Source organism: Hydra vulgaris, chromosome 01 (genome assembly GCF_038396675.1).
Source record: "Hydra vulgaris chromosome 01, alternate assembly HydraT2T_AEP".
Lineage (NCBI taxonomy): Eukaryota > Metazoa > Cnidaria > Hydrozoa > Anthoathecata > Hydridae > Hydra > Hydra vulgaris.
In genome coordinates this window covers 39,996,774-40,015,000 of record NC_088920.1, presented here as the reverse complement: position 1 = coordinate 40,015,000, position 18,227 = coordinate 39,996,774, and the positions used below count along the sequence as shown (strand labels likewise).

At 26.4% G+C, this 18,227-nt stretch overlaps 1 protein-coding gene across 1 annotated transcript in view; it reads right to left on the bottom strand.

The window, feature by feature from the left end:
• The window catches only part of LOC100202416 (propionyl-CoA carboxylase alpha chain, mitochondrial), a 92,693-nt gene that overhangs the window by 64,546 nt on the left and 9,920 nt on the right, over positions 1–18,227 (bottom strand). Inside the window, exons 5-11 of the mRNA XM_065788153.1 lie at positions 16,206–16,319; positions 14,453–14,506; positions 11,606–11,774; positions 8,283–8,464; positions 5,922–5,948; positions 3,210–3,277; positions 1,965–2,259 (exon numbers count right to left, since the gene is read on the bottom strand). Coding sequence (XP_065644225.1) covers positions 1,965–2,259; positions 3,210–3,277; positions 5,922–5,948; positions 8,283–8,464; positions 11,606–11,774; positions 14,453–14,506; positions 16,206–16,319 — 909 coding nt within the window. The remainder of the gene's footprint in view (positions 1–1,964; positions 2,260–3,209; positions 3,278–5,921; positions 5,949–8,282; positions 8,465–11,605; positions 11,775–14,452; positions 14,507–16,205; positions 16,320–18,227) is intronic.

The following is an 18,227-nucleotide window of genomic DNA, read 5'->3' as shown; positions in this document are numbered from 1 at the left end:
GAAACCAGCAAAATTTTACAAAAAAGTTACACCAGTTATATTTCAATTATTTTAGTAATGTTTAGCTGAAAAAAAATATTTTGTTGATTTTTGGACAAAATTTAGTTGCTAAAAGAAAAGGTCGTTATAATACTTTTATAGTAACACAACGATATTAAATACTTTTATAGTAACACATTGATTTAATTATTTCTTTTGTTTATCTTACTTAAGAGGAATTGTTTTAAATATTTTAAACTTATATTATATATTGCAAACTATGCAAAGCATGAAATGGTTACAAAAATATATTTACTTTTTTATTTATTATATAATTCAACTACTGCTAGTTTTATTAGAATCTTGTTGAAATAAAACATAAATACTTAAATAAATAATTATTTTATTTGCTTTGATAAATTGAAGAACGTTGGTTTCTTTACTAAACAATCATTAATAGTAAGTTGTTTCTTTTTATAAAAGTATCTCTTTTATTTTATAAATAAAAGTTATAAAAGAGAGACGTTTAGAAATAATTTATTATTGACGTAATTTATTTTGTTTTAGTTAAGTTTTTTTTTATTCTTTAAGAATTCATTTCGTTTTTCAGTTAATTTTCTCCTGTCTCCTGTCAAGTTTAGTTTTTTTTTGCACTTTTTAAAATGTCCTCAAAGCATCTAAAAAGCTGTGGCCATGTTGTCGCAACTAAATATTATATGCATGGTCAGATATAGAGTGATCGCACCTACTTACCGACCAACCATGTAATATTGTTTTTTAAATTGGTCTGAAATTTTTGATATGAACCACCTAGAAGAAATTGCAAAGAAACTGAGCACAAGCTCAGTTTCTTTGCAATCTCTTCTAGGTTATCTTTTAGCAAGACAAAATCCAAGGAATAAATTATTGGAAAACTAGTCACAAAGTTAACTATATGAGCAAGAGATTAAGAAATAAAAAAATTTAGAGTTTTAGTTTTACTTAAGTCAATTGCAACCAAACTTAAGTTTAGAGTCAGTTACTACTGAAATACTTTTCAACCAACTCAATGTGATTAGCGTGAAATTACCAATAACAATATTAATGACTGATGGAACGAAAGGGTTTTTTCGATTGGATCAGAAAAAACTTTTAAAAACAGAAAAAAGTGCAGTTTAGGGAAGAACAATAAAGAACAATAAGAAAGGTTAAAAACAGGTACAACAATTCTGAATGATATCACATAAGAAAATAGACAGGGGGTTTCAAATCTGCAACAAAAACAAATAGATGAATTGATACATATTGATATCTGCAAAAAGCTCTATAGCCAAGCTATTAGAGGTTTTTGCAAATCAAAGAATAACACTCATCAATACCTAAAGATGGAAATTTAAACTCTCACACGTCTAGTAAGTCTAGTGAATTTGGCCAAAGATATGATTTAAAATTTGTAAAAGAGTATTTAATTTTAGAGAATATTTAAGAATACTGGTAAAAGATTAAAAACACTTAATGTTAATGGTGTAGTTTAATGGTTTTTCACATTTAATATTTTCAGTCATTGTAATTTTAAGATATTAGAGAACCAATATTTATATAATAAATATTAATAATTTATAATAACAAAAAAACACAGATGTTAATAGATGAGTTTTTATTTTTTTTTATTAAATAATAAAATTCTCCTAAAATTTCTTGACTTTCACAAAATAGTGTTTAAAGCTGATAGAACAAAAGTAAAATCCAATAAAAGTTATTACTAATTAAATAAAAGTTAATACTAATTAAATAAAAGTTAATACTAATTAAATAAAAGTTAATACTAATTAAATAAAAGTTAATACTAATTAAATAAAAGTTAATAATTAAATAAAAGTTAATAATTAAATAAAAGTTAATAATTAAATAAATTAAAGTTAAATAAATACTCAAAACCAATAATAACTAATATAATTGAATATTTTACTTCAAATTTATTTTAAATTGTTTTAAAAAATAGCTACCTCTGCATAAACACGGCATTCAACAGCCCAACCCTTTAAAGTTACATCTTCTTGTTTAATAGGAAGTTTTTGTCCAGCAGCACTACGCAACATCAACTCAACTATATCAAGACCAGTAGTCAATTCTGTAATTGGGTGTTCAACTTGTAATCTTGTGTTCATTTCAAGAAAGTAAAAATTTCTATGTTTATCAACAAGAAATTCAACAGTTCCAGCAGAGTTATAACCAACTGCTTTTGCCAGCATCACAGCTTGAGTACCCATTGCTTTACGAGTTTCTGCATCTAAGAAGGAGCTAAAAACACAAACAAATCATTTTAAACATTGTAGAATATATAAATTTAAAAAAATACTACATAAATTGAACATATTGAATTGAACAAAGTAAACATATTGAATAATAAACATAAAATTGAACATATTACAAAAAATTAAAAACAACAAACTTTAAAAAATATTGCAATCTATTATAAAAAAATTAAAAATAATAAATTTATTAAATATTAGAACATATCACAAAAAATTATTAATAACTATTACTACAATTTAATTCAAAAATATTTGAAAAAAAAAATTCAGAGTATTTTATATCTTAATCATTCTCCTAAACAGCATTATTATGTGTATTAAACATTACATCATTATTATGTGTATTACACATTACATCATTATCATGTGTATTAAACATTACATCATTATTATCTGTATTAAACATTACATCATTATCATGTGTATTAAACACTACATCATTATCATGTGTACTAAAAAAAGAAATGTTATACTGCTCAATATATTAGATTCAAGTCTTGGAGGAAATAATATAAAACCTTTAAGTGTCTAATATTTGGAAATGAACATTTTATTAAACATTTTATTTCAAATTATAAAAAAAATTTTTGATGTTAAATTGATGAAAACTTATAAGAAAAAGTTGTAAACATGTTCTAGAGGATGCACAGGACGAAAAAAAAATTAGACCAAAATCAAAATAATAAAAGAAATGTAGTAAGCAGAAACATCATTTTTCAAAATTTAATGAGTTTATTTAAATTTTAAAGCTTTTGATCAGTCTTTGGATTAACAACATTATGTGATAAGTTATTTCAAATGCAAGCAATTTGAAATAACTTATCACAAAATTATTTCAAATGTAAGCAAAAAAAGTCATTGTAATTTTGGTAAATTTGGATCAAAATAATCAAAATAAAATGATTGTATAAATACTACTTATTGATTAATATTTACCTTGGAGCCTCTTCTATTACTTTTTGATTTCTTCTTTGGATAGAACACTCACGTTCATTTAGATAAACCTAAATATTTATTATATAAATACTATTATTATATTTTTGTAAGTTTTTTATTTTATTGCTGTTTGTATTGTTGTAAACAATTATTTAAATATTACTAAATTAATATTTAAGTTTAATCAAAAAAAAATTTAATAAGCATAAAAAAATGAACTAAAGTATCTTATAAATATGACATTAATTTTATGTCATATTTGGGCTGCATCTTCAAACGATCTATTCTTTTTTAGACAAAAGCACAAATGCAGTGTAAATATAGTTGGACCTACTTTAGCAGCAAAGCTTTAATCTTTGTCACATTGTTTTAACCACCTATTAAAACATAATCTTGTGTAGCCATGTGCTCTTTCATGCTCAAAAAACTTATATTCTTTAATTTTTTTCATCAAACCGAAGTTCTTTAGAATTGATTTCTATTTTCTTGATTCATTTAATTTACAGATAAATAGATTACATATTACAGATCTTAAATAGTCTTAAATAGATTACAGATTACAGATCTTAAATAATTACAGATCTTAAATAGTCAGCAATTTGTTATTAAAAATTATTTTTTTCTGTACTTACATTCTTTTGAACGTTTTTATAAAAACTTAAGATTGGCATTTAAAACTGTTTAAAGTATACAGAAATGCCTAATTCCAGCTTCATAAGCAAATCATAATTCAACTACCCAATAATGAACTAGAGAGGACTAAAAAATGAACATGATTAAAACTTTAATCATAGCTTTCTTATCTTTTTTTAATTGAAAGGCATTTGCAATTTTTTTTTTAATCTTTCTTAAACCTGTCATAAAATTAGAATATCATTGAGTTTAAAGTGTACTCAAGGTATTTACTTTAAATATTATTTTAAAAATTAACAAGTCTCTAATACGATCCAAAAAAAGGTTTTAAAAAATGATAACTATCATTATTTAAACTTTCATTATAAAAAAACTGTTCAAAAAAGTTTGTAAAAATGCACTTTTATCATTTTTAGTTAATATTTTTATGCATTAAAATCAAATATATTAATTTTTATAATTTGAATTTAAATTTTGAAATTTTCATATCATTTCCCTTCATTAGAGACCTAACTATTGAGTCGCACTATTGAAACTTGAGACTTTTTTTGATAATATTAGAGACTCATTTAAGAGTCTTGGTGGACCCCTAAAAATATTTTTTATTTAAACATTTTTAAATTCACACATTTTAAATGTTATTTTAATATTTAGAACACATTTAGGTAAAATGTATAGGCACTTTGAAAATTGTTTTTTTTTTGAGACATCTTAACTTAGAGGTATTTTAAGATGCATACCTAAAAGATGTTGAGTATCATTTGGGACACTAATTTAACTACTAAATTATAATTAAACCATTTTATTACAATTTAAGGTGCATTAAAAATTTAATTTAATTTTAGCTTTAATTTACCAATTTGTATCAATAATTTTAGTAACCAATTATGCTCATTTTATTAAAGTTAAATATTTGTTAATATTAAATTTAAATATTTTTTTATATTAAAGTATAATATTTTTTATAACTTAAGTTTAATATTAAAGAGATAACCTTTTTTTTATTTCATTTCAATTCACCTCCCCAAGCTCATGAAGGCCACTAAAGTTGAGGAGGCTACTTTTTAGTTGTGGTTACAACCCTCTCTTAACTCTATAACTCCCAAACACAAACTTTGACAAACAAGACTGCTGTGCAGAGAAACAAGTTGAACTGAAAATAAATATATAATTAAAAAAATGGCAAGCCTTCTGGTCCAAACAACATTGCAATCTATATTCTTTAATTTCTTGCTTATGATATTTCATCAATACTTTTTGAACTAATAAACCTTATTCATTACCAATATATACTCTTTTATATTTTGAAAACTGCATACTAACTTTGTACAAATTCATAAAAATAACTCTACTTTTCTCAGGCTATTGCCTGATTTATTGGTTGATTTAAATTGTATATATAAAATTGTACGCAGTTTGTTTCAATTGATGGGAAACCACAAACAAAGTTATTATTTAACTTTGTTTGTGGTTCTAAAAGGTGCCTAAAAGGATTGTTTCTCGTCCTTTACTGTTTTTAATATATATTAATGACTTATCTACTCTATAAACAATTCCATTGTTCATCATTTCATAGATAAGGCCAATCTTTTATGGATTAATTAAACACTTTTTCAGCTTTGTAAAAACGTTAATTCAAGCCTTTATCATTTGTACCATTAGATAAAGTAACCAATTTCTCTAAATATTAACTAAACTGATTTATTTTATTATTTTTCACCTTTCGAATAACATTTTATTTCTCGACAAAAACTTAATATCAAAACAATCAACTGATTTGATTATTTTTAAAAATATGTTCAATTTTTCAAAACATGAAAAAATGACTTGAGCGATTGTGAAATGATTGTGACAATATATTAAATTGTAAATCTCTTTTTAATAAAATATTGCATATTGCAAATATTGCAAACATTCCATAAAATGTCAATCGAACCAATTTTTCAAAAAAAAAAAATGCTTTAAACTAAATATGCTTTTGTTAACGACTTTGCTAGTCACAATAGAAACAATTATTTTTTTAACCTAAAAAAAACCATAAAGTTATAGTTGTAAATAACTCATCAAATAAAAACTTACCACATTTCCATAGTTATCCCCCATCACCTGAAAAAAAAATTGTTGTAATTTATTAATTGCAATAATCATTTTAAACAAATGGCTGCTCACTTAAGGCTGCCTAAAATAATTTTGCTTGGAAAATTTTTTTTTTTTTTCTCTAGAAACCTTAACTATCTAGAGAAGTCCTTATTAAATAAAGATAAACAAAAAAGAATTAGCTACTTAATCTTTATTATACTCATGAAAACATCTGCTTATTTGCTCCAGAATATTTGATTAAACTCACTTTTTCTTTAACAACTCATATACTAGGAAGTTCAAAAATTTATTTGATTTAATTTCAAATCTATAAAGACATTGATCACTTTAATATGTTAGGAATCATTTAAATTTGCAAGGTTTAAAGTATTAGGTCTAAGAATTAATTCATGCGCTTTTTAATTGAAAATTGAAGGTTTATTTCAAAAACTAAATGGATGAATACATTAATGAAAATAGTGTCCATCGCTAGTCACTACTTTTGCCCATCTTTCCGGCAATTTACGAATTCCATGTCGAAAAAATGCTTCATCCTTAGAAGTGATCCAATCAGAGACCCATTTTTCGATATTTTCTGAAGAAGTGAAGCGCTGTCCAATCAAATCGTTATTCATGCAATCGAACAAGTAGTAGTCAGAAGGAGCAATGTCCGGAGAATACGGCGGATGGGGTAACACTTCCCATCCAACATTTTCCAAATAGTTTTTGACAGGTTTTGTGAAATGTGGTCGAGCGTTATCATGCTGAAAAATGAGTTTATCATGTCTGTTACCCCAATCTGGTCGTTTTATGACCAGAGCTTGCTTCAAATGCATTAATTGTCGTCGATAACGTTCTCCATTAACAGTTTCACTAAGTGTCAGAAGCTCATGGTATACCACACCTTTCATATCCCACCATATACACAGCATAACCTTTGCACAGTGAATATTCCGTTTGGGTTGTGATGGACCTGGTTCACCTGGCTTTACCCAGGCCTTTTTTCGTTTAGGATTCTCGTAATAAATCCATTTCTCATCACCAGTAACGATTCGATGCAAAAATCCCATTCTTTTCTGTCTTTCAAGCAGCAATTCACAAATGGTCTTTCTTCTTTCCACGTCTTTTAATTCATGTGGAACCCAATGAGACATTTTTTGAATCATACCCATGGCTTTGAGGGGTCTGGTTCATAACAAAAAATTCTCATTTTTTATTATTACCAAAATACATCCTAGAGGTTTAAATGACCACTCCATAATTATAAGACAGTATTATTCATATTTATTTTAGCTAAATAGTGTATTTGTAAAATTGTAGCAACTTAATAAATTAGTTTACCATTACCAACAGTAGCAACTTAATAAATTAGTTTACAATTACTAACAGTAGCAACTTTACAAATTAGTTTATCATTACCAACAGTAGCAACTTAATAAATAAATTAGTTTACCATTATTTACTATAGCAACTTAACAAATGCATTAGTTAACCATTAACAAATAGAAAATATTTTCAGAAGCAGGTATTTATGAGTAAGAAATATTTTCTTACTGATATTACCAAAAACAGAAAAAGATAATTCAGTTCTTATAATTTAATTTTATAAAAATTTAAAATAATCAATAATGAATAAAAAAAATTATTTATTAAATATTATTAAAAAAATAATTTTATAAAGTATATAAAAAAAAATGAAATCAATTTACAATTATCTTAATAATCAAATTAAAAATTTTTAAATATTTAGTTGCATATATGCTTCTGAATATATTTATATTTTATTCAGTCATTTTTTATACTTACTACAACTTAATATAATATTTATTTAAAAAGGATAAATAATTCTGCCTTGTAATGAAAAAGTGGGCTATTAAAATCATGAATAATCTATATACCATACACGTAACATACTGATAATTAAAAAATTAAAATTAATATTTTATATCAACTCTTTATTTATAACTATTTATCTATTGATATCAAAATTATTCATATAAACTACAATCACTAGCTACTAAATATACTTATATCAAAATTATATTTAATCTACCATTCACATTTTTGTTGCATAATTATGCCTAAACGTTGTTATCATAACATCTTTAAGAAAGTCTACGTAATGATTTTGAAACGTTAAAAAGAAATTGAAACTGAATAATTGGCGGAACAGTTTAAGCCAAAAAAAAAATTTAAATCAGCTTAAACCTCCTCTTTAAAGACCATAGAAATACTTAACACTGAAAATGAGTAAAATAATGTGATAAAATAATAAATTATGTTACATAACTACAAGTATAAGTAAAATTATGTTATTTAAACAAATACAGATATAAATTTTAAAATATAGAAATAATTTACTTGTATCTCAATATGTCTTGGGTCTTCAACAAACTTTTCAATTAAAAGTCTATCATCATTAAAACTAGTTGCAGCTTCTTGAGAACTGAGACGAAAACCAGTTCGCACTTCATCATCATTATAAGCAACTCTCATTCCTTTTCCACCACCTCCAGCTGATGCTTTTAACATTACTGGATAACCTAAAAAATATTTTAAGTTAAAAATTAAAATGTAAATAAATTGATATTATACTTACTCATTATTTTTTTTTTTTTTTTTCTTAAATTTTTTTTGCAGTTGTTTTATTGTTGTTTATTCTTAACTTCAGTTAATTGGAGAAAAAAAAATCATATTTTAAAATATCGTTCTTAAAATGCTTATGCAGTCATTTTTCATCTATCTCATCTCTTGATCCACTAATCACGCCCTACATAATATAGCCAACAAACAGGTTGATCCATTGCTTGACATTTGTATCACTCCAGCTTCAGTATCCTGATTTCCTGCTTAGACTCATCTACAGCTTGTGTTTTGGACAACATACCCATTATAGTCTTGCAAAAGTGTTCTCCTAAGCTGTCGTCTATACTTTCAAAACCATTGAACAAGTGCTTATAAGAGATTTGTTTTCCAGCCTGCTGGAAAGCGGCATCTGTTATCCTTATTTTCAAAAATTCTGGAGAGCGATATATGTCTAACCACCGTCCCATTAGTCTTCTTCCTATCGTAAGCAAAGTTTTTGAATCTTTAATTAACCAACACTTAATCTCTCATCTTGAATCTAATAACTTACTTTCTGATCATCAATATGGATTTCAATCTTCTTTTTCTACAGCTGATTTGCTAACAGTAATAACCGATCGTGCATTAGATAGAGGTGGAGAGGTTAAGGCTATTGCTCTTGACATTTCTAAAGATTTTTATAAAGTTTGGCATACTGGTTTTCTCTATAAGCTTTCTTCTTATGGTGTATCAGGTAACAACTTTAAGATTATTGAATCCTTCCTTTCCAATCATAGTATAAAAGTTGTCCTCGATGGACAGCACTCTTCATATTCTATAACTTCAGGGGTTTCTAAAGGTATTCGTATCCTTGACCATATGCTCTTTTTAATTTACATCAACAAGCTCCCAGAAAATCTAAAGTGGCATTGATCGCTGATGATAGTACCATTTATTCTTGTCTTGATAAGAAGCCAACACCCTCTGATTGCTTGGAGAAAAAATTAACATCTGCTAAGGTTGCATCTCTTGATCGTGCTCGCCACTTTCTCATTCAGGATTCTATTCTTTATTTTTATATATCTTAAATCCTCCCTTGCATGAAATACTGTTGCCATATATGGAGCAAATCTAATGATGCCCTTTCTTTTTTAGATAAGGTGCAAGAACGCATTGTAAACATAGTTGGACCAGCTCTTGCAGCCAACTGTTAACCATTATCACATCGTTGTAATGTTGCTTCTCTTTCTTGTTTTTATAATACTATAATGGGCACTACTCTGAAGAGCTAGCATCTCTTGTGCCATCTACTAAAATTCATTTTCGTGTTACTTCTTCTTACTAAAATTACTAAAAAATACTAAAAGGGATCCCAAACCACCGAGAAATGTTGTGTTTATATTAAAGAAAATGATAAAAAAAAAATGTTTGGGCTAAATTTTTTTATTTTAGCTCGTCTTCTCCATTTTGTTGTAAATGATTGTATAAAATTTGAAATTTATTGATGAAATAAAACTTTAGTTAAGTATAGTAACATAAATATTCTTAAACTTAATGCTCTCAGGTTTTGGATTTGGAGAAGGGAGGGGGGGAGGGGGTTTGTCTTGTACTGTTTGAATTTGTTTTCTCCATTTTGTTGTAGGCCAAAAAGTCAGCATATTATACTCCGCAATCTACTGACTTGATAATTTATTCAAGCGCGTTTAATTCCTAAGAATTTTAGTACATGAAGTCATTGATTCTTTTTGTTTGTGTAAAAAATCAATAATAAAACAAATAAAAAAATCAATGATGTCATGTACTAAAAACTCATTGGAATAAAATGATTTTTTTTTTTTAATTATCTTTATATGATTCAAAAATTTTTATGAAAACCAATTTAAAAACATAGAAAACTTTAAAATTTAGAAAACCAATTTAAATAAAATATGAGAATTTAAATCAAAATATCAAAATTTAAATCTGAAAAATCTGCTTTATATGGAAAAAAAAATTAAACTTCATTAATTATTTTAAAAACATGGTATTTTTATCAGCCCTGAAAAACAGGATAACTTCTTAAGATGGTCAGAGGCATAGAGAATAACAAGAAAAACTGAGCAAAAGCTTAAATCAGAGATAAAATACTAATTAAGGAAAAAATAAAATAAATTCACTTGTAAAAAAAAGTGATAAGGATTGTCAGGGAAGTAAGAAATGTTTATAGAATATTCGCACAAAGAGTAGATGGTGGATTTTTCAGCTAGATTGAATGTTTATTACCAGAATAAAATAATACAAAAAGCTCCTAAAATAAACAGTGGGAATTGAATAGTCTCTCAAAAAGCATGTAGATGGTGGATTTTGCAGATAGATTCCATAGAAAAATAAATTATTTGGGATGAATATTAAAAAAAGATTGAAAACTTAACTTTACATTGTTTTAGGTGTAAAAGTAAACTTGACTCAAATATAGACATAGTACACCCTAAATGAAAACTATACAATTGCAACTATTTATTCAAATCGTAAATATGCATCATTATTTATTAAGCCTAAAATTATAAAAAAGCTATCAATGTGGCTTTAGCAATACACATCAAAAGCACTAACAGTAACATTCATGCACAACATACCATTTTTAATGTTTTGATATTTTATAGTTGTTCATGAAAACAGTTTTTTTGAAAGCTACCAAAGTGTTTGTAAAATCTAAATACTAACAGGCCTCAGAATCATTTAAAAACTTTATCATGAGGCCTGAACTTTAAACTGACTTGTTGTAGCAATCCTGTTTTAACCCTTTCTTAACTCTAAAAAATGTCTCTCAGAGTTAGTGTTATAAGAAAAAACTTTTGATGCAACAGGAAGAGCTAAAACAAAAAACTTGCTTTTCAAAGAAGTTGAAAAATTTGTTTAATTATGAAAAAACTTGACAATGACTTTTAGAGAAACTTTTGTTGCATTGGGAAGGATTAAAACAAGATTGTGGTGCAAAGAAAAAAGAGTGCAAAGAAACATGTAGAGCTCAAAATTAAGTTTAAGACTTAAAACCTTTTGTTTACATAGCAAATACTATACCGCTGCAACACTATTGTACTTAAAAATATATTAATAATGATTTAATTATATGATTTTACCTATATCTTTTGTAAGCTTTATAGCTTTTTCTACATCTTCAACAACACCATCATAACCAGGAATGATATTGACTTTGGCTTTAAGACCAATTTTTTTACTTTCAATCTTATCTCCCATAGCCAGAAGAGCGTGCTTGTTTGGACCAATAAAAACAATTCCAGAATTTTCCTTAACAAAAATAAATAAAAAGATTATAAAAGCAGACATTATTTGGAAACTGCCTGGGTTTTTTAATAACTAATTATGGAAAAACTTCATCTTTAATTTTTGTATAATTATCACGTAAATCAATAATTTAAATTACTAGATTCAAATAAACATTTCTTAAAAAATAAAGCAAAAGATTTTTTGAGGAAAAACCAAATAAGAGCCTCATATAGATTCTGAACGCCTGAAAACTAATTCCAAAAATTAGTTTAATTATTTAATAACAAATTTTATCTACTAAAGAAATTTAAAGAATTAGAAATAATAAATAATCATTTGAACAGTGAAATAAACAAGCAAAGCAGCTTCTTCTTTTACATTTTATTTTGAAAATAATCCTATAAAGCTTCTTTATAAGGCAGTTTCTCTTTAAATTAAGTTAACTTCTGATTTTTTAAACTTGAAACAATTAAATAATTAGATAAATACAATGTGTTTTTTGTCATTTTTTGTTTTTTTTTTTGAGTTCAGAAAAGTTGAAAATCAGCAATCACTTGATCTGGTTTTGTTTATATTTGTCATAAGAAAATTGGCAATAACTTTGTATTTTTTTAAAAAGAACATCTGTATCACTTAGGTATTAAGAGATTAATTTTTATAAAAGCCAGTCCACTTTGTAACGTAACTACTTACCATGTGTTACAATGACAATTGTAATACAGTGACACATTAACACAGAATGCATTATAAAAACATTGATTGTTAATAACAAACTGTATGTTTGATCAATATAGAAGGAAACTATTTTGAAGTTTAGTTATTCAATTGCACAACAGTTTGAACAAAATGAAGGCAAACCAACCATATTTGTCTTAATTTAGCTTTAAGCTGATGGCTTTCTTGACTTTTTTGAAACATTTTTTATATGGGTAATGACTGAAAAAGTTAAATATCTACATATTGCAAAAGTATATATTTAAATTTTATTTACAGAAACTTTTAGGAAATCCAAAAAACCAAAACCGCATCTTTATTTTTCTTTTTAACATCTTCACTTCCAACAAGGCTTCTAGTAACCACTATTAGAGCTAGAAGTTACTGGTAGAGAAAAGATGAAGTTTATAAAGCAAGAAAACAATTAACAGACAACTTGAAAGATTGCAAATTGTATGAATCAGGAAAACAAGATGAAGGGAGCGAATTCTAAAGAACTGATGTTTGAGGGAAAAAACTAGATAAATAAGAACTTTTGGAGCAATTGAAACACAGGAACGGTCACAGAGAAAGAGAAGCAACATTACAACGATGTGACAATGGTTGAAGGTTGGCTGCAAGAGCAGGTCTAACTATGTTTAGAATGCGTTTTTGCACCTTGTCTGAAATAAAAAGCACATCATTCGAAAATCCGCTGTAGTAACTATTCCATAGAACTAGATTGAAATAGACTCCATAGATTCCATAAAGTCAACAGTATTCCATAGAAGGACATAATTGAGATTTATAGAGATAAAGAATAGAATCCAGAGTAAGAAAGTGGCAAGCACAATAAAAAGATGCAATCTTAGCAGATGCTAATTTTGCAATGGATTTGATATATGGTTTCCAAGAAAGATCAAAAGTAAGAGTTAATCCTAGAAGTAGGGTAGATGACTAATAGAGGACATTACCATTCATAAATATAGGAAGATCTAGATTATTGCAATAATGATTAGCTGAAAAAAATTTGAGTTTTATTTTAGTTAAAGTTCACCAGCCACTGAGAGCCACATGATGTAGTAGAAGTTAGATCCATTTTATGCTCATGGAGTGAGATCCTTTTCAAACTCATGAAGATCAAGATCCTTTTCAAGCTCATGAAGTGAAATCCTTTTCAGGCTCATAGAAGTGAGATTCTTTTCAAGCTCCTTTTCAAGCTCATCTGATTAAAGAAATAAAAGAAAGAAAAGTAAAAAGAAAAATAAAACCAACAAATCAGACCGAACAATTGACAATAATTAAAAAACTGTTGTTTTTTTTTTCATCAGGTTTATTTATTTAAATAACAAGTATTTAAAATGTAGAATTTAAAATTGAAAAATTTAAAGAATATTTTTATAGATTTAAAATCTATCTATTTTAATATCAAATCTATTAAAAGATGCTCTCTTTATTTTTAACTTCAAGTTAACTTTGATTTCTTACTTAACTTCAAGTTAACTTTGATTTCTTACTTAACTTCAAGTTAACTTTGATTTCTTACTTAAAAAATAAATAAGCTTTGTAACAGAAGTTATAAAGTCTTTAATGTTAAATATTACAACACAAGTCAATATGAAATACTATTATTCTTTTTACTATTTACTAAAAGCTATTGAAATAAACAGAGTATTCGAAAAAAATGATATGGTTTGAAACTAAGACCAACCATAACCCTTTTTACATGACCTGACTGTAAGTATTACAGACTGTTGTCTGTTTGTACTTTTGTACTTACAGTGTATATACAGTCTTTTGCAGGAGCACACTTTTCCTGAACACACCTATAATACTTTGTTTTGAAGACTAGGTTATTTTAACAAACTTATATAAGGTTTAAGGTGAAAGCAAACCTGTGCCACTATACAAACCTTTCTTTAACTTATTCAATTAAATGAAAACATTCTAAAATACAATCCATTCATAGAATTGATGATCATTTAAATAAAAATACTTTGACTTACAAGCTTTTCATAGAATTGATACTTTTCGGAGAGAAATCCATAACCAGGATGAACCTGAAAAAAAATTACAAATATTACTATATAACACTTTTAATATTTATGAGTTTATTTTTTATAAACTTAACGACCATTAACTAAAAAAAAAAACTAATTTATATTTGTTTATTGTTTTTTTTTTAATTTATTTTAATGTTTTAATATTTAAGTAACAACTTGTGTAAACCACTTATTAAGAAATATGAATAACTAAATACTGCAAAACCATGGAATACTTTGATTTGATATACTTTTCAGTTTCATAACTTTGTATTTTGACACATAATTAGATTAGAGCATCAGATTTTATAAACAAAGCATCTGGTTGCCTGCTTGTGTTTAACTTGTGTTAAAGAAACTTCTTTTGGCAATTGAAAGAAATTATTCTAGGGAAAATAACAACAACAAAAAGCAAAAATGATATCATGAATATCAAAAACAATAGCAGGGCTTGTGATGAAGCAAGCGCGATCGCGCTCCGCTCGTAAAACGCGCCCGTAAACGGTATTTTCAAACGTTCTAGGCGCGATAAACAATGCTCGTTCAGCTTATAACGAGCGTATAAAATAACGCTCGTCCAATAGTTCAAGATTATTTTTGTATTTTCATAAAATATTTAAAAAAGATTTTTATTAAAGATATTCTGTTATCAAGCAACTAATATAAAATACAAAAAGCACAACGTCGTTCTCTTTTGCACTAACATAAAGAATGAGCAGTTTAAAGTCGTTATCGTCACTAATTTCAATAATGGAATGTGCACGTGGAAACACAATGTGAATACAAAAATGCGCAAATAAAATAAGAATAGAAAATTAGAAAACCATTATAAGAAAATTAAAACTGCGGAGTATTTTTAATCTTGTGAAAATATTAAGTAAAATTTATTTGATTTATTGTTTGTAATATTCCACACATCGTTTATAATAAAAATAAATATTAATAATAGAGTAATTTTTAAAATTAGTTTTTGTTCATAGTATAGATTTTTTATTAACTATTATTTATTTTAACTCAAATTTAAAACGATTCTGTTGTTTAGAATGTTCGCAATTAAGGACATTCGAAAAGAAAACTAAGTAATGATGTCAATATTTATTAAATGAAAAGTTATTATTCTTATTTATTATTATTTCAAATTATTCTTGTGTTATATTTTTAAGATAAAAAAACGTAAATTAAAAAAGAAATTTTAGAAAAAAATTAAATAATTAATTTGAATAAAAAATATCAAGAAATATAAAAATCATTAACCGTTAATTAAGTTTACAGAGTATCATTTTAAAATACATATATTAAAAAAACGAAGCAAAACTAAGTCACTAAATTATACTTCAATACTAAATCAATAAGAAGTTACGTTTTTGTTTGATATTATTTTTTTATAACATAAATAGTTAATAATAAAATCGCGATCTGACAATATACAAGAAGTTTGGAAGTATAAAAATCTCTTTCGTTGAAGTAGTTTCATAACTGTGATACTAATTCAAACATTTTTTGACGAAAGAATTATGTAACAAATAAAGAAAGATATAAAAAAGAAAAAGCTTTTTATGAGTATCGCCTTAAGCAATTTTCATGATCGCGCATGCGGACGTTATCTCGAGCGCTCATAATCACGCCCGATGAAAACATATTCTAATTTTACGAGCGCGATATAACACGCTTGACGATTTTTTCATCACAAGCCCTGCAATAGCATTTATAAACTTACAGCTTGTGCCCCAGTTAGTTTACATGCTTCTACAATTTTATCAATAACAAGATAACTTTGCTTTGATGGTGGAGGACCGATGCATACTGCTTCATCTGCCATTTGTACATGTTTCTAAATTTAAAAAAAATTTAAATCACAATAAAGTAATTTTGATTAAATAAAATTAAAAAAGTTTAAGAGCAATATAATATACCACTACAATTAAAATAATTAAACAAATTAGAGATTTATTATTGTAGAGTTCTTTTGACAGAGTAATAAACTCATGACATCTGTATTCAGGTATTCATCGACTCCTGAAATTATCCATTAATATTTTGCTAATTTCACTGTTAACTATAGAAAGCTTCTCAAACATAAATTATAAAATCGTGTCAGCGCTCAACAGAGTTGCATCTTCTTTACTAAGTTTCTCTATAACAAGTTTAATGGGTTTCATTGCCTCTAGTAAACCTTTTAAGGCATCGAAGTCTACATTATTGGCTAAACATATATCTGCCTTAAATTCTAATAAAGCTTCTCGAACTGCAGGCTCTGTCTTTATCAATGGCTGAAGCATTATTGGTATTGTGTTCCAACAAGTTTTTACATCAACATGAAGTTCTATTTCTTTTCCAAGTAGAGCCTTGACTTTTGATTGAAAAACTTGATTTCGAACACTTGACAGTTTGATGTATTTCATCAGTTTGCATGAGTTCTTTAGTAAATTATTGTAGTCAATATAATCTTCACAACCATCATTTATAAACTCAAAATTGGTGCTTTTGTCAAAAGAATCATTTTCATTGTTATCATCATCACATGGGTTGCTTAAATCTTCAATATCATGTTTTTTCGTATAAAGTGTCACACACTCCAAGATATTTACCATGATTAAGAAAAAATTGACCAATAACATCTAAATTTCAAATATACTTCTTGTTTACATATGCTCCATCCTGAGTAGATGCAACCAAATCTTTTTACATTGATATTCCAAACACATTTAGATGTTGTTTCATTATTTCAACCATATCAAGCACACTGCATGAGCCCAAAATTTGAATTAATCCTGTTTTATACATGATATTTTCAGTTTTATCATGAATATTAACTCCAAAATATCTTTGTCCTCTTAAAGTAGTAACCTCACCGTCACTCATGCTAAACTTCACTTTATCGGCTACTTTAAATTTTATGGTTTTTTTTTTTGCTTTTCATCAAAATTTTTGTGCAAAAGTTTCATTGTATCACTTTTGTTAGCGGGGAGTTTAAATCCATCTCAAGCTATTGATTGATGAATGTATTTATTTCTGGTTATAGCTCGAACTGAAATGTCATCTGTAGCCAAATCAGAAACAATACTCTGAAGCTTTTTTTGCGCAAAGAAATCGCCAACAGTTTTTTATCTCTTCTCGCTTGCTCTCTCATCTGTATGATTGATTCTGTTGCCTTATCTAAACTAAGTCTGTGACTTTTTAAGTGGTTTTTTAAGGTAGTTGTAGAACTTCCTGATCATTTTATTATTTTGTAATAGCGCTGACGCTGTCCTTCTTTCTGTCTTTCTTTTGTAATTGGATTTTTCTGTTTTATTGCGTATATCCAGACTGACATTGCTAATAATATGAATAGAAAGTAAGGATATTAAGTAGCCACCATTTTACCCGTTGTTAAAAACTAATTCATAACTAGTAACTATGCATTTATTTTTAAGTCAATGTAAATAAGAAACTGGTGCTAGAAGCCCTATTTATAACTCTAAAGAAACTCTTAAGAAACCTTTAAGAAACTTTTAGTACTAGATTAGTAAAAAAAAACTATTAAAAAAGGAAACTTTTTAGTACTTGCATGTGTGCTTAGTTTTTTTATAAAAAATGATAACTACTGAACTAAAGTAATTAATTAAAGTTACTTATCCTATATTTTAAACTACTTATTAAATTGCTATTGAAAAATAAATCAAATTAAATTACCATTCAAATTGCTTTAATAAACATGTTGCTATATTGTTCATAAAGAAACTTATCTCTTAGCAATTGT